Source organism: Lolium perenne, chromosome 2, assembly GCF_019359855.2.
Source record: "Lolium perenne isolate Kyuss_39 chromosome 2, Kyuss_2.0, whole genome shotgun sequence".
NCBI classification, from domain to species: domain Eukaryota; kingdom Viridiplantae; phylum Streptophyta; class Magnoliopsida; order Poales; family Poaceae; genus Lolium; species Lolium perenne.
The window spans coordinates 259,714,234-259,739,146 of record NC_067245.2 but is presented as its reverse complement, the minus strand read 5'-3'; the positions used below and the strand labels follow the sequence as shown (position 1 = coordinate 259,739,146).

The window sequence follows — 24,913 nt, the reverse complement described above, 5'->3', positions numbered from 1 at the left end:
AATCTTGCGGCTCGCCCAATGCTACGAATACTCCATGCTAAATTGCTTACCACAGACCTGCCAAGTACGTGGACTGACGGCAGGCCATCAAAATGCGTGACAGGTGCGAGAGAAAAGTATCTGACCATCAAAAGAACTGGGAGTGGCTCTGCCAAGAATGAAAGAAAAACATGGCGCGAGCGGCGAGCGTGTCGTTGTTAACGGGCCGACGGATTGGAGCTGACGGATGCTTTGCGAGGTGAGGTTGGCAACGATCCAAAATTTGATGTCCACTTGGGTTGGGCTGGCTTTTTTTTTTTTTTTGCATGGTCTCTCCTCTCGTGGTCGAAAACATAGAGACGTGGCCGTTTCGTTTGCACAGTTTTTATCCTGCAATTTTTTTCTCATAGTTTTGATTAGTTTTTTTTTTTTGCACTACCTGATCCGGCAAGAAAACCATGCAAACTAATCCTGCAACAAAGTTATACAAACTCATGCTACTTGATCCGGCAACGAATTGAATTTCATGTCTCTCACCTAAGTGTCCTTGGACAAAGTTATATGTAGGTGACGAGTACATATATTTGTGAGTTTAGAGCATTTCCAGTCACCCTCCCCCCTCCTCTTCCCACAAGCCCTTCTAAATGGCTTTGTGGGTGCCAAAGCCTTTTTTCTACCAGCTACGCCTCCAAACTTGTTTTTCTATCGGCAAAGACGTCTTTGTCCGACGATCCCAGGCCAACCCAACCCACCGGGGGGCAAGCGGGAGCGCCGGCTGGAGTTGAAAACTCCATGGGCCAGTGTTGTCGGTGAGATCGTCCAAAAAAACCACTTCACTGCCGCCACCACCCCTCGTGGCCTTCATCGCTCCCACCGTTCGAGAAGCCGGGGCCACCGAGCAAACACCTCCCTGCCTCATCTCTCCAACCATCGCCCACAGATCCGTCGTCCGAAGGCCTCTGCCAGTGACTCCGGGTTTCGTCCAAGCCGCCGTGCCTACAAGGTGTTTCATGCTTTGCCTAGATTGGATCCAGACGACGAGGAAATCGGCGATTTCCTCGAAGAAGAGGCCGAGGTTGTTGTTGTTGTTGTTGTTGCCAACTACGATGACGATGAGCATATGGAGATCCTCGCTTCTCTCCTAGCAATGTACGCCCACCTCGGCGTGGAGGTTCCAGGAAGGAGCGGTGAAGATCAAGCCGAGGCAGAGGCTCGAGGGGTACTGCATGATGTACGCCGACTACTTCGTCGATGATCGAATGCACGGCGTGGCGACATTGCCCCGATGATCCAATGCACGCCAAAATCCAAGACATGACGATTCATAACTAACTTCAACACGATCTGGTGGATCATTTCTGGGTGCTCAAAGAAGGGGCCTAGTTTTATGTGTTTACAAAGCTTGTTAAACTATTATGATTTTGGTGTGCCTGTTAAACTATGATTTTTTATGTTACATATGTGAGTCTGTTTGTATGGGCAATAACCTATTTATTCAAACGGTGGGCTGAATGGCCTTTTTGGGCTGTCATTTGGAGATCGCGGCTGGAAAAGACCGCCACCCCCGTCCCCCTTCAGCTGGTAAAACGATTTCGCCGAACACCGTATGGGGGGACGGATGGAGATGCTCTTAGTGAGACAACACATGTCCGTGGTTCAAAGGACTTAGCACCTATGTTCTCTTCGTGCAGTGTATGTGAGTAGTAAGTACTAAGTAGTGAGCAGTGTGCGTCTTCTATGTGAATTTTAAAAAAATGTACTTGCTTCATCTATAAAAAGATGTTTCAGTTTTATTAAAATATGCATGTATCTAGATATATTTTAATTTTGTAGATACATTTAAATTTAGAAAAAGGTGAGACAACCTTTTATTAACGGAAGGAGTACTTTCTTTGACCAAAATATTTCTCAAAGATTTAGGTAAAATAGCTTAAAATGCCTTTGTTCATTGAAAGTGTGACAAGTATTTAGGAGGGAGTATAGGTTCAATAGCCTAGGCAACATTTTATCAAAATCTACAATGATTAATTTGGGACAATGGGAACACCTCTGCCCATAAATATAATAAAAAGGTTTAAAATCTCAAATCAAACTCCTAGAACATCTTGTATTTAGAAACGAATGGCGTATGATCTAACCAAAGTACACGTCAACAAATTGACACTATATCACTGTCATAGTGTTATGGACAAAACGGTTTGTATGCGGGAGGGGCTTGAAAAAAACATTTCAAGTACATAAGAAACTCAAACGCTTAATATAGAGTTTATTTCGGTTATGAAAAAAATGAAATAAGCTGAGCAAAAATGGCAATCCAAAACGTGAGACGGGAAACGATCCGCGCAGGCAGCTCCGCGTCAGACATTATCTGCAGCCTCATCACACATAAAGCCGCGAAGCCACCGCAGCGCTCACCCTCGAGCGCAGGCAGGCGGCAGCGAGCAGAGGCCAAGGCAGAGCACGCACCACAGACAGCAACCATGGCCGCCGAGGCAGTCCCGCGGGCCGCCGCGCCGGCGCGCCGGCCCGCCGCTTCCGCCTCGCGCCTCCTCCTCGGCCAGCGCCCCTTCCTGGCGCCGTCCGCGTCCCGCTTCGCCGCCGGGCGCGCCGCGGTGGCCGGCCCGGCCGCCGGGCTCCGCCCGTGCACGCGCAGGCCGCGCCTCTCGGTCGTCGCCATGGCCGGCAATGGTGAGTGGGCATCGCTTGGCCGGTGGCATTCCTTTTGAGTTCGTTCCTTTTTTATACGTGTTGTTGTTGTTGTCGGTGTAGTGCGACTGTGCAAGCCTTGACTAGGTGTGGGTGCTGAAGTGTTCTGTGCATTGGCCGTGTTTGACGAAATGCCTAAGAGAGTTTTCTTCATTCTTTACGTGAGTTACACTGGATTACAATCCAGTACGGCTAATATAGGCGTGCTCTGTTGAATACTTAATCAGTTGCTTAGCCGCTTTCACAAAGTGGACAGGCAGGTTAGAGCAATTTGTGCCCGAAGTGGTGCTTACGATTGTTTGTGGGCTTTGCTGAATACATAGTGAAGTTTTTTATTTGACAAGGACGAAATACTGCAATTCTCTGTACTTGTGCAAAAGGCCAAAAGCACTGATTTATTTTTTGCAAAAATTCCACCGATCTATTAAAAATCATCAACAACAGTACAAAGATGTCTAAAAGTAATAAAAAAATACAAATATGTCATTGGACCACCTAGCGACGACAATTTCTTGTTAGAATTGGTTTGTAGAAGGCAGCGGGAGAAATTTGTGTGCAAGTGCTGGTTTTAGTGAGATGTCTGGATAAGTGTCACAGAAGTACTTACAGTTGTCAAGAAACTACATATATTAACGAGGTTTACTTATCCAAAACAACAGAATGGGCAAAAAATATGGAAATTAAATCAGATGGGGTTTTCAACTAATTTAGGTTAGCTTAATAACACAGTGTCATGTATCAAATTTCATCTAAAATTTATGCATGTTCTTATTAATAGCACACTACCTTATCTACCAAGAAAATCATTAGTATATAACGAAGGAAAATGGAGCCTGCCTTGTTCACTGCGGTGGACACGAGCATGCTTTGACAGTGTAACAATCAAATCAGAGTGTTCTGCTGGGCATGAAGATGTTCATTAAGTGAGGTGCCTACGGAGACACTACAAGCCAAAATAAAAGAGCATGACATTACGTTTCCTCACGAAACTAAACTTATAGGTAATCTAAACAGTATATGAGAAATACTGAACCTTCCAAGTTCTATAGTTCTGTTAGACTGTGACCATTCCTTTTAGATTATGTGAACTTTACTCCCAGCCTCCGCACCAACAAAGTACGCATACAGCAAAAATTATGACCAATTGACGTTCTGAAATCTCACTAGGACTCTTCTTTTACACTTGATTTTGCCATACCCCACCATGGTTTTGAAGGCGTCCGCCTTAGGATGCTTAGGCGATATGGCACCCTGGCAGCACCTTCGAAATTTGCCCACTTTAGGCACTTAGGCATCCGCCTTGGGCACTTATGCCCGCTTAGGTGTCAGAGCGGGGGTAGAACGCCTTAGGACGCCTTAAAAACCATGTACCCTGCCATTTCACTAGTAAAAATCAGCCATTTTTTCATCTTAATGCCTTAAATATTTACTTGTTTTCGTTCTATATCCAGATCGCCAGGTACCTTTGGAGGATTACCGCAATATTGGTATTATGGCCCATATTGATGCTGGGAAAACAACAACTACAGAGCGCATTCTTTATTACACTGGAAGGAACTACAAAATTGGTGAGGTTCACGAGGGAACAGCTACTATGGACTGGATGGAGCAAGAACAGGAGAGAGGAATAACCATTACATCTGCAGCAACCACTGCTGTCTGGGACAAACACAGAATCAACATCATTGACACTCCTGGGCACGTCGACTTCACTCTTGAGGTTGAACGTGCTCTCAGGGTGCTGGATGGTGCTATATGTCTCTTTGACAGTGTTGCTGGGGTGGAACCACAATCTGAAACTGTGTGGCGCCAAGCAGATAAGTATGGAGTTCCACGAATATGTTTCGTGAACAAAATGGATCGCCTTGGAGCTAACTTTTATAGAACTAGGGACATGATAGTGGCAAACTTGGGTGCAAATCCTTTGGTGATACAGTTGCCGATAGGCTCAGAGGACAATTTCCAAGGAGTTGTTGATCTAGTCAGAATGAAGGCTATTGTATGGACAGGAGAGGAACTTGGTGCACAATTTTCATACGAAGACATACCTGCTGATCTTGAAGAAATGGCTCAAGAATACAGAGTGCGCATGATAGAAACTATTGTTGAATTGGATGATGAAGCTATGGAGGGCTATCTGGAAGGAAATGAACCAGACGAGGAAACTGTGAAGAAATTAATCAGAAAAGGAACAATAGGTGCCAGCTTTGTCCCCATTTTATGTGGTTCAGCATTCAAAAACAAGGGTGTTCAGCCATTGCTTGATGCTGTTGTTGATTACTTGCCATCGCCACTTGACCTGCCACCAATGAAAGGCACTGACCCAGAAGACCCTGAATTGGTTCTTGAAAGACTTCCTAGTGATGATGAGCCATTTTCTGGGTTAGCTTTCAAGATCATGACTGATCCATATGTGGGGTCATTAACATTTGTCCGGATATACTCAGGGAAGCTGGCTGCTGGTTCATACGTTCTCAATGCAAACAAAGATAGGAAGGAAAGAATCGGCAGGCTTCTGGAGATGCATGCAAACAGTAAGGAGGATATAACAGTTGCTGTGACAGGTGACATAGTAGCCCTTGCTGGTCTGAAAGATACAATTACTGGTGAAACACTATGTGACCCAGATAACCTTGTAGTGCTTGAACGCATGGAATTCCCTGATCCTGTCATTAAGGTTGCTATTGAACCAAAGACCAAAGCTGATGCTGACAAAATGGCAAATGGATTAATAAAGCTTGCTCAGGAAGATCCATCATTCCACTTCTCTAGGGACGACGAAACCAACCAGACAGTTATTGAAGGGATGGGAGAATTACACCTTGACATCATTGTGGACAGATTAAAGAGAGAGTTCAAGGTTAGTACTCTGGCTAGTTGTAGTTATGCAGTACATGCCCCACAACTTCTTTATGTTTCTATTCAAATTCTATCAATAGGTTATCAATCAACACAGTCTAGGTGCTGCACTAGACCTGAAAATTATGAATTATCTCTCATTTTAACTTACTCTCATGCGAAATGTCTGAACAGGTTGAGGCAAATGTTGGAGCTCCACAAGTCAACTACCGTGAAAGTATTTCCAAAATTGCAGAGACTCATTATGTCCACAAAAAGCAGTCTGGTGGATCAGGGCAGTTTGCAGATATTATTGTGCGGTTTGAGCCTATGGAAGCTGGAACTGGGTATGAATTCAAGAGTGAAATAAAGGGAGGGGCAGTGCCAAAAGAATACATACCAGGCGTGATGAAGGGAATTGAAGAAAGCTTACCCAACGGTGTTCTTGCTGGTTACCCAGTTGTGGATTTACGAGCGGTGCTGGTTGATGGCTCCTACCATGATGTTGATTCAAGTGTCCTTGCATTCCAAATTGCAGCCCGGGGGGCCTTCCGTGAAGGATTGAGGAAAGCTGGCCCGCGACTCCTGGAACCTGTAATGAGGGTTGAAGTGATTACCCCTGAGGAGCATTTGGGTGATGTTATTGGTGATTTGAACTCTAGAAGAGGACAAGTTAACAGCTTCGGGGACAAGCCTGGTGGACTGAAGGTATTAAGCAGTACATTCTCTCCATTTATCGCCTTCTACTGCTTCTACCAGTATAACAGTATAAATATCCGTATTTAAGAAAATTGGAGCATGATCAAGCTTTTTGCTGCACTTAACAATAGCATCCATTGTCAGCTGTCACCAAGCATCTGGCATTCGATAATCCCTCTTATCCTCCTTTTCTCTCGAATGACAACTCCCGTATTTTCGTAGTTATTTCTCCAATTAGGATTGTAGTTTAGCAGAATGTGCTTTCGGTAATGCAGCCTCAAGACTTTAACTCGCTTTGCTGTTGAGTGCAGGTGGTTGATGCATTTGTGCCGCTTGCCGAGATGTTCCAGTATGTCAGCACTCTGAGGGGAATGTCCAAGGGGCGTGCTTCATACACAATGCAGCTCGCCAAGTTTGACGTCGTCCCACAGCATATCCAGAACCAGCTGTCTGCGGCAAAACAAGAGGAGGCTGCTGCTTAATTTTTCGGTGCATTTGGTAGATATATACATTGGCCACGGGAGAGCAAGTGAATAGGACATCAAGGTGTATGTAGCTTTGTAGTGTGGAACCCAGCAGGCGTTAATTGTCATTGTTTTCGGACCTGATAAAGTCATTTTTTTTTTACAACCTGTTAATGTCACAATGACCTTTGTAGCTTCACACAATCGTGAGAACTGTTCACTATAAATTTTGCTTCCTTGCTTCAGTTCAGTGTTTCCTCTTATGCTTTGCTGCATAGAATCTGCTTTCATATTGCACTTGGTGATGTTTTTACACTCAATCATGTAACAAAGTTTCGTAGCTAAAATAATATTCCCTTCATCTGAAAATAAAAGATTCAGATTTGTTTAAATTTGCATATATTTAGATGCGTTTTAGTGCATAGAACGCCCTCCCGGACCAGGGGCAACGCACAAAAATCGGAAGAGAGGCAAATGCAGTACTTTCTGAAGCACTTGCAATTAGCAAGTGGCGTCGTCAACAAAAAATCAAATTCCAGACATCACATCACATCACATGTAAGCCATTTTAAAAACCACCACGTGAAACGTACCATTACACAAACTCAAATCTGGAGGGAAATACCCCCCAGGGTACATGAAAACCCCACAGCTATTTTTGCACAATCAAACTAACTAAGCCTCCCAGACCTCCAGCTTGGTCTACTTCATTTGGACTATCCCTGCGTTCACTAGCTTCTGGATCTTTTGCTTCACTCCTGGGTTCTTGAGGTGCTCCTGAGATGACCTTGGATTCTCCTGTAAATCGATCAACACCTGCAGAAAACCTCAGAATCATCAGATCGCCCTCCAAGCTCTAGCTCAGGAAGAGGGTTAAAACATCTGATGAGAAATTACCTGCCGCATGACAGGGTCTGTCAGGATGTTCTGGATTTCAGGGTCCTGCATAGCTTTGCCCTGCACAAAAGACCGAGCTTAACAACACTGTTCCTCCTAAAGCAACCGATAAACAGGAAGCAGCACTACAGTAGCTGGAACGAGTGTTCTACCTGTCTCTCTTTCAATTCCTCTGGCGTAAGTTCGCCTCTGTTGGCCTTGTTGATTTGTTGAATACATCTGAAAAAGGGAAATTAAATACTTAGGGGATGCTCAGTACCAACATCAGAAGTTAGCGAGTGATGATCTCTTTAAGCATTGCTTACCTCTTTACACCATCAAGTAACTCTTGGTTACTCGGATCATGCTTTAGCCCTTCCTGATAAGTTTCCATTGCTTTGTCGTATTCTTTCATGAAAAATTGGATTGCACCTTTCCTAGTGTAACCCTTAGAGAATGCAGGATCTAGCTCGATGCACTTCTCAGCATCCTTGAGACCTTCAGGCATAGCACCCAGCTTGGTGTAGCAGGCAGCCCTGTTGCTGTATACCTGAAACACAATCGACATAGACAATAGCTTAGCACTGAGCAACATTACCAAACCCACCATAGCACACGCATATTCTACCAAAGCACCTATTGTGCATAACATTGTGTAGCCAGCAATTGAGAAAGGAATTACCTTTGGATCCTTTGGGTTTCTCCTGAGCGCTTCAGTGTAATGCTTCACTGCTTCCGGGTATTTTTGCTGCTTAAAGAATTCATTACCTGCACATCAGTAGCAAACATTTAGAACCTCATGTACACCCCTCACAGATTATTAAGGGCAAAGAAGCAAGTAAACAAGTGCTAAAAGTAGAGTAATGCAGACAGCTTACCTTTCTCTCGCTCCTCATCAGCTATTTTTGGATCATAGTACTCTTGTTGCTCGAGCTCCTTCTTTGCTCGTTCGGCATCATTTAGTCTTTTCAGGGTATCTGGGTTTCGATGCTCGGTTAAAGCCTTCTGGAAAGTCTCGATGGCAACATCGTAGTCTTTTGAGCTCTTGGCGAGTTTGGCAAGAGCAGTTCCTTTCCTTGTCAGCGCCCTCGAGATCATCTTGAAGTCAGCACGAAGTTCCCTTCCCCTCTCAACAGCCACATCGCAATCCTTGATGCACTCATCATACTGGAATTTGGAATAGCAGAACATCAGATTTCAGATCACTAGAGGCACAATTCTGTACGTTTAGTAGCCTGACTAAAATCGGGTAAGTAATTCGAAAGGCAAACTAGGGTGTTATGTTATGTGGGTCAAAACCCGAAGAACGCAAAGATAGACCAATTCATTGTTGATGTTTACTGATTCAGAATCACGTCGACAGTGAAATCATTCTAACTTCCAGTAGCCTCTGTCAGAAATACTAACGTGTCACGAGGAAAAGTTCATATCTAAAAAGATTGGTACTCCTATATGTAAGCCTCTAAAAGTATATTCAGAAATGTCTGATCGGAATAACGGACAGCAATTTAAATAGCTTCAGAGTTAGGAGACCCTGTAGAAAATTAATCACTAGCTGACAGCAAAATCGCTCACCTGCCCCATCTCGAGGTAAACGGCGGCGCGGTTAGTGAGGTAGGAGATGTCCTCGTCGTCGAGCTCCATGGCTTTGGTGTAGTGCTGGATGGCCGTCTCGAAATCCTTCTTCTTGTAAGCGGCGTTCCCGGCCTCCTTCTCCTTCTGCGCCGCCGCTTTCTTCTCCTTGCGCTCCTTCTCCTCGTCGGTCATCTCAACCGGCTCGGGCTCCGGCTCCCTCGGCTTGTCCTCGGGCTGCTGCTTCGGAGACGGCGGCGGCGGCGGGGTCGACTGAGACGGCGAGGGCGAGGGCGCGGACTCGGGGGCCTCATTACTGCTCTGGTTCTGCATCCTGATGTTGAGCAAGAGGCTGAGCACCTGCACCATGCGGGGGTCGGAGAGGTAGGTGTTGAGGGCGGCGGGGTTCCGCTGCACCTCGCGCAGCATCCGGGTGAAGTCGGGCTGGTCGAGGAAGGCGCGCGTGGCGGGGTCGGCGGCGATCTTGGTCCAGAGGTCGGGGCCCTGGAACACCTTGCCGATGGCGTCGCCGCCGCGGGCGCGCGGGCGGGCCTGCGCGAGCGCGTCCCTGAGGGCGGCGTTGGAGGGGTCGAGGGCGAGCCCCTTCTCGTAGGCCTCGACGGCGCCCGCGGCGTCCGCGAGGCCGAGGCGCGCGGCGCCCAGGCGGGAGTAGCCCTTGGCCCAGTCGGGCCGGAGCGCGACGGTGCGCTCGGCGTCGGCGAGCGCGTCCGTGAAACGGCCGAGGGAGGCGTAGGCCGCGGAGCGGTTGGAGTAGAGGACGTGGTTGTCCGGGGCGAGCGCGATGGCGGCGCCGAAGTGGCCCGCCGCCTCCTCGAAGCGGCCCGCCGAGAAGGCCGCGTTGCCCTTGGCCTTCGCCTCGTCGGCCATGGTGACGGATTGGCTTCTGGTGGTGATGGTTCTGCTTGGGTTTGGATCGATCGGGATGCGGGCGGAACTCGAGATCGTGGGAGTGGAATCGAGTGGTTTTGGTTTGGTCGGGGAGACGTTGGGGGAGGAGGAAATTATAGGAGGGGGAGAAGGTTCCCGACGGTGGCCGCCCGATCTCAACGATTCTGGAAGGTTCCTGATAAACGGCAAGTCGCGCGAGACCCGGTGCCGGTGGGTGCTGGATTGGTATGGTCCGGTTCGAATCCAGAGTCCTTCTTCTTCAACGAGACGACCCTGAGGTGAAGTCCATGCTTGGAATCGGTGAACTCCATGGGCTCGTGTTCTGGGCTGCGGGCCCGTAAAAATTTGAACCCAACTGTTTTACAGTTTTGGTTTACGGGCTCTGTTCTGCTAGCGGCATTCGAACCCATAAAAACAGGGTTTATAAAATTATTTTAGCATATGATCGAAGAAACATCACAATAAAATGCAAACAATTCATGCATAGTTTATAGTGCAGACATCAAATGACAGAATTAAATGACACAGTTCATAGTTCCCCTCTCCTCTCACCGCTGGCATCAAACCGAGGTTGGCCCACCGTCAGCACCATCGCCACCACCTCCTGGAGCAGGGGCGGACCCATGTATAGCTGAGTGGGGGAGTGGCCCCTACTCAATTTTTGAAATTTCAGTGTTATTTTGTTTGCATTTGAAGGAAAAGTTGCAAAAAGCTTGGAATTTGCACTATAACTGCCCCCACTCAGATGAATTGCCCCCACTATACATTTTGCCTGGGTCCGCCACTGTCCTGGAGTCACATCGGCTGCAGCAGTTGCCTCTTGACGAGCTGCTCTTCATCTTGCCGTGATCTCCACCAAGGCCTCCTTCCACCACTCCAGTTGAATCTCATTCATGTCCTTAGTGTTCATCATCATGATCTCCCTCTATTCGGCCAAAAGTTGCTTCGTTGCTTTGGTTTTCTTGACATTGATCCTCATCTCCTCCAACTTGGCTTCGCTCGTAGCTTCCTCTCGGCTGGTTTCAAGCTTTACAAGGCTCACCTCCTTCTTCATCTCGATGATGACACATTGACCCCTCGTCGAGCACGTCCTGGGCAACGTTAGCGGTTGCTTCCGGTGGTGGCGGCGGCGTTGGCGTGGACGGGTCCGGACGCGGGGCTCCACGATTCGTCGCCGCCTTCACTTTCGTCCTTTTCGGACCCGTGCTCTTCGGTCTCGCACGGGGTGCCTTCGGCTTCGTTACCACCGCCGAGACATCACCGGTGGATGCGGCATCACCGGATTGCGGGACCACATGAGTTCCCGCGCGCCGCCTCTTCACCCCGCTCGTCGCCCCGACCGTTGTTGCTTCCTCCGCGGGGGTCGCAGGGGTGGCAGGGGTCGCCGGGGTGGTGGGTGAAACGGCGGAAGCTCCGGCGACCACGGGAGAGGGTGGCGGCGCTTGCGAGGTAGCAACGACGGCCGGCGGGATCGATTCGAGACTCATCGGGAAGAAATCGGAGGGTGGCGGCGTAGAGGAAGGTGAGGGCGCACAGATCGGCGGCGGCGGCGACGGTTGGGGGGCGCTGAAAGTTCCCTCGCGTGCAAACTAGGGATTGTGTTCGGGCTGCGTTCGGTTCGCTCCCTCGGCCCCTACAAATACAGGCCGACGAAGCGAACCGAACGCATCCCGTATTTTTGTGTTCAGTTTCGCTCGTTTACGGTCACTGGTCGACGCTCTTTTTCGGACCGAACCCGCAAAATGGCGGTTATTTTTCGGTTTTAGATCTTTTACGGGCTCTTCTAGAGATGCTCTAACATCCAGGATGAAGATGTTATACGCCTATTTAGCCCTCTTCTTGCCCATGGTTGCTTGAGAGCTCGTAGATGCAGGGACAATGGCGAGGAGGAAGAAGAGGAAGAAGATTAGCAGTATGGGAGGCGTAAAAGGTTAAAACTTAAGTGTCCCTCCATTTATAACAAGAATTGGTTGAAGATCGTGGCCGTTAGCTTTGCATCGTGGGGATATGGACAAAGATCTGGTCATACACGTGTCAAGGAAGGAGAGAAACCGGCGGCCCATTACCCCCACTACATGCTGAAATCGAGGAGGCACCTCGGTCAACGCACAAAGACTAGTCATTTCTTAACTGACCGCGCATAAGTAGGGTGGACCCATCGGGTCACATCCTGCCAATCGAATCGCTGCAGAGGCCACATCACTGATGACGTCAACATAAATATCAACTCTACACTTTTAAAGCATCCGAAAGAATTCACGAGGTTGGGTTGTTTGACTTGAGTCGACGCATGGTTGCAAGCATCCGTCCCTCGACTCGGGTGAAGGAGATATGCCCTAGAGGCAATAATAAAGTGGTTATTATTTATATCTTTATGTTTATGATAAATGTTTATATATCATGCTATAATTGTATTAACCGAAACATTAGTACATGTGTGATATGTAGACAACAAGAAGTCCCTAGTATGCCTCTTAAACTAGCTTGTTGATTAATGGATGATTAGTTTCATAATCATGAACATTGGATGTTATTAATAACAAGGTTATATCATTATATGAATGATGTAATGGACACACCCAATTAAGCGTAGCATAAGATCTCGTCATTAAGTTATTTGCTATAAGCTTTCGATACATAGTTACCTAATCCTTATGACCATGAGATCATGTAAATCACTTATACCGGAAAGGTACTTTGATTACACCAAACGCCACTGCGTAAATGGGTGGTTATAAAGGTGGGATTAAGTATCCGGAAAGTATGAGTTGAGGCATATGGATCAACAGTGGGATTTGTCCATCCCGATGACGGATAGATATACTCTGGGCCCTCTCGGTGAAATGTCGTCTAATGTCTTGCAAGCATATGAATAAGTTCATAAGAGACCACATACCACGGTACGAGTAAAGAGTACTTGTCAGGAGACGAGGTTGAACAAGGTATAGAGTGATACCGAAGATCAAACCTCGGACAAGTAAAATATCGCGTGACAAAGGGAATTGGTATTGTATGTGAATGGTTCATTCGATCACTAAAGTCATCGTTGAATATGTGGGAGCCATTATGGATCTCCAGATCCCGCTATTGGTTATTGGTCGAAGTGAGTACTCAACCATGTCCGCATAGTTCACGAACCGTAGGGTGACACACTTAAAGTTGGATGTTGAAATGGTAGAACTTGAATATGGAATGGAGTTCGAATATTTGTTCGGAGTCCCGGATAAGATCCCGGACATCACGAGGAGTTCCGGAATGGTCCGGAGAATAAGATTCATATATAGGATGTCATTTTATGTGAATTAAAATGATGCGGAAGGTTCTATGGAAGGTTCTAGAAAAGTCCGGAAGAAACCACCAAGGAAGGTGGAGTCCCGGAGGGACTCCACCTCCATGGCCGGCCAACCCTAGAAGGGGAGGAGTCCCAAGTGGACTCCCCCAAAGGGGGGCCGGCCACCCCCTCCATGGAAGGTGGAACTCCCACCTCTAGTGGGAGTCCTAGCTTGGGTAGGTTTCCCTATCATATGGAAGGTTTTGGGTTCGGGTCTTATTCGGAGACTTGTAGTCCAACCCTTGGGGATTCCACCTATATAATGAGGGACAAGGGGAGGGGGCCGGCCACCTCAAGACCACAAGCTGGCCGCACCCCTCAAGTGGCCGGCCACCCCCTCCCAAACCCTAGCCGCCCCCCTCTCCTCCATAGCTCCCGCGTGCTTTAGCGAAGCTCCGCCGGAGTTCTCCACCACCACCGACACCACGCCGTCGTGTTGTCGGATTCAAGAGGAGCTACTACTTCCGCTGCCCGCTGGAACGGGAGGTGGACGTCGTCTTCATCAACAACCGAACGTGTGACCGAGTACGGAGGTGCTGCCCGTTCGTGGCGCCGGAGGGATCGTGATCAAGATCTTCTACGCGCTTTTGCAAGCGGCAAGTGAACGTCTACCGCAGCAACAAGAGCCTCCTCTTGTAGGCTTTGGAATCTCTTCAAGGGTGAGACTCGATAAAACCCTCGTTGCTACCGTCTTCTAGATTGCATCTTGGCTTGGATTGCGTGTTCGCGGTAGGAATTTTTTTGTTTTCTATGCAACGTTATCCTACAGTGGTATCAGAGCCGTGTCTATGCATAGATGGTTGCACGAGTAGAACACAATGGTTTTGTGGGCGTTGATGCTCTTGTTATCTTTAGTTTGAGTACTTTGCATCTTTGTGGCATAGTGGGATGAAGCGGCTCGGACTAACTTTACATGACCGCGTTCATGAGACTTGTTCCTCGTTCGACATGCAACTTGTATTGCATAAGAGGCTTTGCGGGTGTCTGTCTCTCCTACTATAGTGAAGATTCAATTTACTCTTCTATTGAAAACATTAGTATCAACATTGTGGTTCATGTTCGTAGGTAGATTAGATCTCTCTCGAAAACCCTAAACCACGTAAAATATGCAAACCAAATTAGAGACGTCTAACTTGTTTTTGCAGGGTTTGGTGATGTGATATGGCCATAATGTGATGATGAATATGTATGAGATGATCATTATTGTATTGTGGCAACCGGCAGGAGCCTTATGGTTGTCTTTAAATTTCATGTTGAGTAGTATTTCAAAGTAGTTGTAATAGTTGCTACATGGAGGACAATCATGAAGACGGCGCCATTGACCTTGACGCTACGCCGACGATGATGGAGATCATGCCCGAAGATGATGGAGATCATGTCCGTGCTTTGGAGATGAAGATCAAAGGCGCAAAGACAAAAGGGCCATATCATATCACATATGAACTGCATGTGATGTTAATCCTTTTATGCATCTTATTTTGCTTAGATCGCGACGGTAGCATTATAAGATGATCCCTCACTAAAATCTCAAGATAATAAAGTGTTCATCCTTAGTAGCACCGTTACCAAGTCTTGTCGGTTCGAAGCATCTCGTGATGATCGGGTGTGATAGAATCAACAAGTACATACAACGGGTGCAAGACAGTTTTGCACATGCGGATACTAAGGTGGCCTTGACGAGCCTAGCATGTATAGACATGGTCTCGGAACACGTGATACCGAAAGGTAGAGCATGAATCATATGGTTGATATGATGAACACTTTGAGTGTTCGCCATTGAAATCACACCTTGTCTCGTGATGATCGGACTTAGGTGCGGTAGATTTGGTTCGTGTGATCACTAAAGACAATGCGAGGGATATTGTTTTGAGTGGGAGTTCACCTAGATTTTTAATTATGTTGAATTAAAATTTGAACTCAATTTGTCATAAACTTAGTCTAAACTTTTGCAAATATATGTTGTAGAGATGGCGTCCCCAATCAATTTTAACCAGTTCCTAGAGAAAGAAAAACTTAAGAGCAACGGTAGCAACTTCACCGACTGGTTCCGTCATGTGAGGATCTTCCTCTCTGGCGGAAATCTGCAATATGTGCTTGATGCACCGCTAGGTGACCCTCCTGCAGAAACTGAAACCGATGAAGTAAAAGCTGTTTACGAGACTCGGAAAATTCGGTACTCTCAAGTTCAGTGTGCCATCCTGTGCAGTCTGGAATCCGATCTTCAAAAACGTTTTGAGCACCACGATCCTCATGAGTTGATGAAAGAGCTGAAAGCTATTTTTGAGACTCATGCGGCCGTGGAGTGCTATGAAGCATCGAAACATTTCTTCAGCTGTATGATGGAAGAAGGCAGCTCCGTTAGTGAGCACATGCTCGCCATGACCGGGCATGCGAAGAAACTCAGTGACTTGGGAATAGTGATTCCTAACAGACTGGGGATTAATCGTGTCCTTCAATCACTGCCACCAAGTTACAAGAACTTTGTGATGAACTACAATATGCAGAACATGAACAAGGAGTTACCTGAACTCTTTGGCATGCTAAAAGCTGCTGAGATTGAGATCAAGAAAGAGCACCAAGTGTTGATGGTCAACAAAACCACCAGTTTCAAGAAACAGGGCAAGTCTAAGGGAAAATTCAAGAAGGGTGGCAAGAAAGCTGCCACGCCTCCTGTGAAACCTAAGAACGGCCCTAAGCCTGATGCTGAGTGCTATTACTGCAAGGAGAAGGGACACTGGAAGCGTAATTGCTCCAAGTATCTGGCTGATCTAAAGAGCGGCCTTGTCAAGAAGAAGAAAGAAGGTATATCTGATATACATGTTATCGATGTTTATCTCACTGGTTCTCGTTCTAGTACCTGGGTATTTGATACTGGTTCGGTTGCTCATATTTGTAACTCGAAACAGGAACTAAAGAATAAATGACAACTACTGAAAGATGAAGTGACGATGCGCGTTGGAAACGGATCCAAGGTCAATGTGATCGCTGTCGGCGCACTTCCTCTACATCTACCTTCGGGATTAGTTTTAAGCCTAAATAATTGTTATTATGTACCTGCGTTGAGCATGAACATTATATCTGGATCTTGTTTAATGCAAGATGGTTATTCATTCAAGTCTGAGAATAATGGTTGTTCTATTTTTATGAATAATATCTTTTATGGCCGAGCACCACAAAAGAATGGCTTATTTCTGTTAGATCTCGATAGTAGTGATACGCATATACATAACGTTGATGCTAAGCGAATTAAATTGAATGATAATTCTACTTATATGTGGCACTGTCGTCTTGGTCATATTGGAGTGAAACGCATGAAGAAACTCCATACTGATGGATTACTTGAATCACTTGAGTTTGAGTCACTTGATAGATGCGAAGCATGTCTAATGGGTAAAATGACTAAGACTCCATTTTCTGGTATAATGGAGCGAGCTACTGACTTATTGGAAATCATACATACCGATGTGTGCGGACCAATGAGCGTAGCATCGCGCGGTGGTTATCGTTATGTTCTAACCTTCACAGATGATTTGAGTAGATATGGGTATATCTATTTCATGAAACATAAATCCGAAACTTTCGAGAAGTTTAAGGAATTTCAAAGTGAAGTAGAAAATCAACGTAACAAGAAGATTAAATTTTTACGATCTGATCGTGGAGGTGAATATCTGAGTTATGAGTTTGGCATGCATTTAAAGAAATGCGGAATACTTTCACAATTGACACCGCCGGGAACACCACAACGAAACGGTGTGTCCGAACGTCGTAATCGAACTCTCTTAGACATGGTTCGTTCTATGATGTCTCTTACTGATTTGCCGTTATCATTTTGGAGTTATGCATTAGAGACAGCCGCATTCACTTTAAATAGAGCACCATCAAAATCCATAGAAACGACACCGTATGAATTATGGTTTAATAAGAAACCTAAGCTGTCGTTCCTGAAAGTTTGGGGTTGCGAAGCCTATGTAAGGAAGTTACAACCAGACAAGCTAGAACCCAAAGCGGAGAAATGCGTCTTCATAGGATACCCTAAGGAAACTATAGGGTACACTTTCTATCACAGATCCGAAGGCAAAATCTTTGTTGCTAAGAACGGAACCTTTCTTGAGAAAGAATTTCTCACTAAAGAAGTGACTGGAAGAAAAGTAGAACTCGATGAGATTGATGAATCTATACTCGTTGATCAGAGTAGCGCGATGCGGAAGTTGTACCTGTACCGCCTACACCGGCAACAGAGGAAGCTAATGATAATGATCATGAAACTTCGAACGAGGAAACTACTGAACCTCGCAGATCGACAAGGGAATGTGCCACTCCTAATTGGTATGATCCTTGTCTAAATGTCATGATTGTGGATGACAATGATGAGGACCCTGCGACGTATGAAGAAGCGATGATGAGCCCAGATTCCAACAAATGGCAAGAAGCCATGAAATCCGAAATGGGATCCATGTATGATAACAAAGTATGGACTTTGGTAGACTTACCTGATAGCCGAAAGGCTGTCGAGAATAAATGGATCTTCAAGAGAAAAACAGATGCTGATGGTAATATTACTGTCTATAAAGCTCGACTTATCGCAAAGGGTTTCCGACAAATTTAAGGAGTTGACTACGATGAGACTTTCTCACCTGTAGCGAAGCTAAAATCTGTGAGGATTTTGTTAGCAATAGCTGCATTTTTCGATTATGAGATTTGGCAGATGGATGTCAAAACGGCGTTCCTTAATGGAGACATTGAGGAAGAGTTGTATATGGTACAACCCAAAGGTTTTGTCGATCTAAAAATGCTGACAAAGTATGCAAACTTCAGCGTTCAATCTATGGACTGAAGCAAGCATCAAGAAGTTGGAACCGACGCTTTGATAAGGTGATCAAAGACTTCGGGTTTATACAGTGTCATGGAGAGGCCTGTATTTACAAGAAAGTGAGTGGGAGCTCTGTAGCATTCCTGATATTATATGTAGATGACATATTATTGATCCGGAATGATATAGAACTATTAAGCAGTGTTAAAGGTTATTTGAATAATAGTTTTTCAATGAAAGACCTTGGTGAAGCATCGTATATATTAGGCATTATAGAGATAGATCAAGACGCCTAATAGGGCTATCACAGAGTACATATCTGGACAAGATTCTAAAGAAGTTTAGAATGGACGAAAGTAAGAAAGGGTTCTTACCTATGTTACCAGGCAAGGTCTTGAGTAAGACTCAAGGACCGGCTACGGCAGAAGAAAGAGAAAGGATGAGTAATATCCCCTATGCCTCGGCAGTAGGATCTATCATGTATGCCATGCTATGTACTAGACCGGATATAGCACATGTTGTTAGTTTGACTAGCAGATATCAAAGTGATCCAGAATGGAACAACCTGGATACGGTCAAGAATATCCTGAAGTACTTGAAAAGAACTAAGGATATGTTTCTTTGTTATGGAGGTGACCAAGAGCTCGTTGTAAGTGGTTACACCGATGCAAGTTGGAACACTGATCCTGATGACTCTAAGTCACAATCTGGGTACGTGTTTATATTGAATGGTGCTACAGTAAGCTGGGCAAGCTCGAAGCAGTGCACGGTGGCGAAGTCTTCAACAGAATCAGAGTACATAGCGGCTTCAGAGGCTTCATCAGAAGCGGTATGGATGAAGAGGTTCATTGTAGAGCTCGGTGTGGTTCCTAGTGCATTGGACCCATTAATCATTTACTGTGATAACATGGGTGCCATCGCCAATGCACAAGAGCCAAGGTCACACAAGAGGCTGAAGCATATCAAGCTGCGTTACCACTCGATTCGCGAGTACATCGAAGATGGAGAAGTAAAGATTTGCAAAGTACACACTGATCTGAATGTAGCAGATCCGTTGACTAAAGCTCTCCCTAGGGCAAAGCATGACCAACACCAGAATGCCATGGGTGTTAGGTATATTACAATGTAATCTAGATTATTGACTCTAGTGCAAGTGGGAGACTGAAGGAGATATGCCCTAGAGGCAATAATAAAGTGGTTATTATTTATATCTTTATGTTTATGATAAATGTTTATATATCATGCTATAATTGTATTAACCGAAACATTAGTACATGTGTGATATGTAGACAACAAGAAGTCCCTAGTATGCTGATGCGCGTGGTTGACGTCTCTGGAAGGTTTTCCGTATCGTGGCTCTCGGTACTGGGGGTTTCGCGACGAAGGCTATTTGTAGGCGGAAGGGTAGGTCAGGGGGCCTCGCGAGGGGCCCAGGAGACAGGTCGGCGCGACCAAGGGTGGGGCCGCGCCGCCTACCCTCCTGGCCACCTCGTGGCCCCACTTCGTTGACTCTTCGGTCTTCTGGAAGCTTCGTGGCAAAATAGGACCCTGGGCGTTGATTTCGTCCAATTCCGAGAATATTTCCTTACTAGGATTTTTGAAACCAAAAACAGCAGAAAACAGCAACTGGCTCTTCGGCATCTTGTTAATAGGTTAGTTCCAGAAAATGCACAAATATGACATAAAGTGTGCACAAAACATGTAGATATCATCAATAATGTGGCATGGAACATAAGAAATTATCGATACGTCGGAGACGTATCAGCATCCCCAAGCTTAGTTTCTGCTCGTCCCGAGCAGGTAAACGATAAACAAAGATAATTTCTGGAGTGACATGCCATCATAACCTTGATCATACTATTGTAAGAATATATAATGAATGCAGGGATCAAAACAATGTATATGACATGAGTAAACAACTGAATCATATAGCAAAGACTTTTCATGAATAGTACTTCAAGACAAGCATCAATAAGTCTTGCATAAGAGTTAACTCATAAAACAATAATTCATAGTAGAGGTATTGAAGCAACACAAAGGAAGATTAAGTTTCAGCGGTTGCTTTCAACTTATAACATGTATATCTCATGGATATTGTCAACATAGAGTAATATAACAAGTGCAATATGCAAGTATGTAGGAATCAATGCACAGTTCACACAAGTGTTTGCTTCTTGAGGTGGAGAGAGATAGGTGAACTGACTCAACAATAAAAGTAAAAGAATGGTCCTTCAAAGAGGAAAGCATCGATTGCTATATTTGTGCTAGAGCTTTGATTTTGAAAACATATAGAGAGCAATAAAAGTAAAATTTTGAGAGGTGTTTGTTGTTGTCAACGAATGGTAGTGGGCACTCTAACCCCCTTGCCAGACAAACCTTCAAAGAGCGGCTCCCATTTTATTTTATTTTTGTGTGGCACTCCTTCCAACCTTTCTTTCACAAACCATGGCTAACCGAATCCTTCGGGTGCCTGCCAACAATCTCATACCATGAAGGAGTGCCTTTTTATTTTAGTTTTATTATGATGACACTCCTCCCCACCTTTGCTTTCTCAAGCCATGGCTAACCGAATCCTTCGTGTGCCGTCCAACAATCACATACCATGGATGAGTGTCTATTTTTATTAATTAATTTGGGACTGGGAATCCCATTGCCAGGTCTTTTTGCAAAATTATTGGATAAGCGGATGAAGCCACTAGTCCATTGGTGAAAGTTGCCCAACAAGATTGAAAGATAAACACCACATACTTCCTCATGAGCTATAAAACATTGACACAAATCAGAGGTGATAAATTTTGAATTGTTTAAAGGTAGCACTCAAGCAATTTACTTTGGAATGGCGGAGAAATACCATGTAGTAGGTAGGTATGGTGGACACAAATGGCATAGTGGTTGGCTCAAGTATTTTGGATGCATGAGAAGTATTCCCTCTCGATACAAGGTTTAGGCTAGCAAGGCTATTTGAAACAAACACAAGGATGAAGCGGTGCAGCAAAACTCACATAAAAGACATATTGAAAACATTATAAGACTCTACACCGTCTTCCTTGTTGTTCAAACTCAATACTAGAAATTATCTAGACTTTAGAGAGACCAAATATGCAAACCAAATTTTAGCATGCTCTATGTATTTCTTCATTAATAGGTGCAAAGTATATGATGCAAGAGCTTAAACATGAGCACAACAATTGCCAAGTATCACATTATCCAAGACATTATAGCAAATTACTACATGTATCATTTTCCAATTCCAACCATATAACAATTTAACGAAGAAGAAACTTCGCCATGAATATTATGAGTAGAGCCTAAGGACATACTTGTCCATATGCTACAGCGGAGCGTGTCTCTCTCCCACAAAAAGAATGCTAGGATCCATTTTATTCAAACAAAACAAAAACAAAAACAAACCGACGCTCCAAGCAAAGCACATAAGATGTGATGGAATAAAAATATAGTTTCAGGGGAGGAACCTGATAATGTTGTCGATGAAGAAGGGGATGCCTTGGGCATCCCCAAGCTTAGACGCTTGAGCCTTCTTGATATATGCAGGGGTGAACCACCGGGGATATCCCCAAGCTTAGAGCTTTCACTCTCCTTGATCATGTCGTATCATCTCCCTCTCTTGATCCTTGAAAACTTCCTCCACACCAAACTCAAAACAACTCATTAGAGGGTTAGTGCACAATCAAAATATACATGTTCAGAGGTGACATAATCATTCTTAACACTTCTGGACATTGCACAAAGCTACTGAAAGTCAATGGAATAGAAAAATCCATCGAACATATCAAAACAGGCAATGCGAAATAAAAGGCAGAATCTGTCAAAACAGAGCAGTTCGTAATGACGAATTTTATTGAGGCACCAGACTTTCTCAAATGAAAATGCTCAAATTGAATGAAAGTTGCGTACATATCTGAGGATCACTCACGTAAATTGGCATAATTTTCTGAGTTACCTACAGAGAATTTTGCCCAGATTCGTGACAGCAAAGAAATCTGTTTCTGCGCAGTAATCCAAATCTAGTATGAACCTTACTATCAACGGCTTTACTTGGCACAAAAATGCACAAAACTAAGATAAGGAGAGGTTGCTACAGTAGTAAACAACTTCCAAGACACAAAATAAAAACAAAGTACTGTAGTAAAAACATGGGTTGTCTCCCATAAGCGCTTTTCTTTAACGCCTTTCAGCTAGGCGCAGAAAGTGTGTATCAAGTGTTATCAAGAGATGATGCGTTGGCATTCTTACCAGGGGTGTTGCTCTTACCTTTCTTACTCTTATTCCTACTCTTTGGTCTAGGGAATACATGACCGCATCCGGGTGTAGAGGTAAAATTTAGAGTGCCTTTCCCAACATCTATGACTGCTCCCATGAGTTTCAGCAGGGATCTTCCAAGCGTGATTTGTCCTGTCCCTACGCATTCAATAACGAGATAATCAGTGGATACCGTCCTTCCAAGAAAGGTTGTGAAAACACCTTCAGCTATACCCTTAGGAATTACAACAGAGTTATCCGTAAGAGTTATTTCTTCTCCCCCTTCAGTAAGTTTCCAAAGTGTCAAAGATTTATAAATACTTTCAGGCATAAGGCAAAACTCAGACATAATATCACAACGAGCAGGAAAAGTTTCACCACCAATAGTAGCTTTAACGGTAGGCACCCACATTGAAGGTTCGAAGCTTAATGGAACATAATCATAGTATTCGCGAATTTGGTTATACACTTCTTTTAAACATGATATATTTGTTTCAATAGTGTTTAATCTATTATGCATGCTAGCATGAGATGGATCAAAATTATTATCGGAACTAAATGATGTAATCAATTTCCTTATGGCATTAAAAGCTTGATCCCCATCACAATGAAGGAAATCTCCTCCCACTACAGCATCTAAGGCATATCTATAGCGAAGAATAAGCCCAAAATAAAAATTAGTAAGAAGCAAACTTAAGGTCATTTTAGGTTCAGTTTTACTATAAGAATCAAAAAATCTAGACCATGCTTCTTTAAAATTCTCTTCACCTCCTTGTTTAAAAGTTAAGATTGATTCCTCAGGTGATAGAGTAACAACTACAGGACTAGACATGATAATAAAGTAAATGCGAGTAACTAATTTTTTTGTGTTTTTGATATAGAGTGCAAGACAGTAAATAAAGTAAAACTAGCAACTAATTTTTTTGTATTTTGATTTAGTGCAGCAAACAAAGTAGTAAATAAAACTAAGCAAGACAAAAACAAAGTAAAGAGATTGGGATGTGGAGACTCCCCTTGCAGCGTGTCTTGATCTCCCCGGCAACGGCGCCAGAAATTTTGCTTGATGCGCGTGGTTGACGTCTCTGGAAGGTTTTCCGTATCGTGGCTCTCGGTACTGGGGGTTTCGCGACGAAGGCTATTTGTAGGCGGAAGGGTAGGTCAGGGGGCGTCGCGAGGGGCCCAGGAGACAGGTCGGCGCGGCCAAGGGTGGGGCTGCGCCGCCTACCCTCCTGGCCACCTCGTGGCCCCACTTCGTTGACTCTTCGGTCTTCTGGAAGCTTCGTGGCAAAATAGGACCCTGGGCGTTGATTTCGTCCAATTCCGAGAATATTTCCTTACTAGGATTTCTGAAACCAAAAACAGCAGAAAACAAAGAATCGGCTCTTCGGCATCTTGTTAATAGGTTAGTTCCAGAAAATGCACAAATATGACATAAAGTGTGCACAAAACATGTAGATATCATCAATAATGTGGCATGGAACATAAGAAATTATCGATACGTCGGAGACGTATCATATGCCTCTTAAACTAGCTTGTTGATTAATGGATGATTAGTTTCATAATCATGAACATTGGATGTTATTAATAACAAGGTTATATCATTATATGAATGATGTAATGGACACACCCAATTAAGCGTAGCATAAGATCTCGTCATTAAGTTATTTGCTATAAGCTTTCGATACATAGTTACCTAATCCTTATGACCATGAGATCATGTAAATCACTTATACCGAAAAGGTACTTTGATTACACCAAACGCCACTGCGTAAATGGGTGGTTATAAAGGTGGGATTAAGTATCCGTAAAGTATGAGTTGAGGCATATGGATCAACAGTGGGATTTGTCAATCCCGATGACGGATAGATATACTCTGGGCCCTCTCGGTGGAATGTCGTCTAATGTCTTGCAAGCATATGAATAAGTTCATAAGAGACCACATACCACGGTACGAGTAAAGAGTACTTGTCAAGAGACGAGGTTGAACAAGGTATAGAGTGATACCGAAGATCAAACCTCGGACAAGTAAAATATCGTGTGACAAAGGGAATTGGTATTGTATGTGAATGGTTCATTCGATCACTAAAGTCATCGTTGAATATGTGGGAGCCATTATGGATCTCTAGATCCTGCTATTGGTTATTGGTCGAAGTGAGTACTCAACCATGTCCGCATAGTTCACGAACCGTAGGGTGACACACTTAAAGTTGGATGTTGAAATGGTAGAACTTGAATATGGAATGGAGTTCGAATATTTGTTCGAAGTCCCGGATAAGATCCCGGACATCATGAGGAGTTCCGGAATGGTCCGGAGAATAAGATTCATATATAGGATGTCATTTTATGTGAATTAAAATGATGCGGAAGGTTCTATGGAAGATTCTAGAAAAGTCCGGAAGAAACCACCAAGGAAGGTGGAGTCCCGGAGGGACTCCATGGCCGGCCAACCCTAGAAGGGGAGGAGTCCCA

General features: G+C 44.7%; 2 protein-coding genes across 2 annotated transcripts; one reads left to right on the top strand and one right to left on the bottom strand.

Annotated features, from left to right (window-relative positions):
• The first annotated feature begins 2,399 nt into the window (after window positions 1-2,399).
• On the top strand, window positions 2,400-6,931 carry LOC127335757 (elongation factor G-2, chloroplastic). Its single transcript, XM_051362483.2, has 4 exons — window positions 2,400-2,667; window positions 4,137-5,545; window positions 5,719-6,231; window positions 6,534-6,931. The coding sequence occupies exons 1-4, from the start codon at window positions 2,460-2,462 to the stop codon at window positions 6,702-6,704; spliced, it is 2,301 nt and encodes a 766-aa protein (XP_051218443.1). The 5' UTR covers window positions 2,400-2,459; the 3' UTR covers window positions 6,705-6,931.
• Window positions 6,932-7,141: 210 nt separating this feature from the next.
• On the bottom strand, window positions 7,142-10,249 carry LOC127335758 (hsp70-Hsp90 organizing protein). Its single transcript, XM_051362484.2, has 7 exons — window positions 9,138-10,249; window positions 8,441-8,729; window positions 8,245-8,330; window positions 7,889-8,112; window positions 7,736-7,802; window positions 7,584-7,643; window positions 7,142-7,502 (listed from the first exon to the last, which is right to left on the bottom strand). Exons 1-7 carry the CDS (start codon window positions 10,020-10,022, stop codon window positions 7,389-7,391), a joined length of 1,725 nt encoding a protein of 574 aa, XP_051218444.1. The 5' UTR covers window positions 10,023-10,249; the 3' UTR covers window positions 7,142-7,388.
• Window positions 10,250-24,913: the final 14,664 nt, after the last annotated feature.

Bases quoted from the DNA above. Each gene is read 5' to 3' on its own strand.
- LOC127335758 (XM_051362484.2), bottom strand. From the start codon at position 10,022: ATGGCCGACGAGGCGAAGGCCAAGGGCAACGCGGCCTTCTCGGCGGGC. The intron at 8,730-9,137 runs GTGAGCGATTTT...TCCAAATTCCAG, and splicing joins TTTACCTCGAGATGGGGCAG to TATGATGAGTGCATCAAGGA. The intron at 8,113-8,244 runs GTAATTCCTTTC...ATTGTGTTTCAG, and splicing joins GAAACCCAAAGGATCCAAAG to GTATACAGCAACAGGGCTGC.
- LOC127335757 (XM_051362483.2), top strand. From the start codon at position 2,460: ATGGCCGCCGAGGCAGTCCCGCGGGCCGCCGCGCCGGCGCGCCGGCCC. The intron at 2,668-4,136 runs GTGAGTGGGCAT...TTCTATATCCAG, and splicing joins CGTCGCCATGGCCGGCAATG to ATCGCCAGGTACCTTTGGAG. The intron at 5,546-5,718 runs GTTAGTACTCTG...ATGTCTGAACAG, and splicing joins GATTAAAGAGAGAGTTCAAG to GTTGAGGCAAATGTTGGAGC.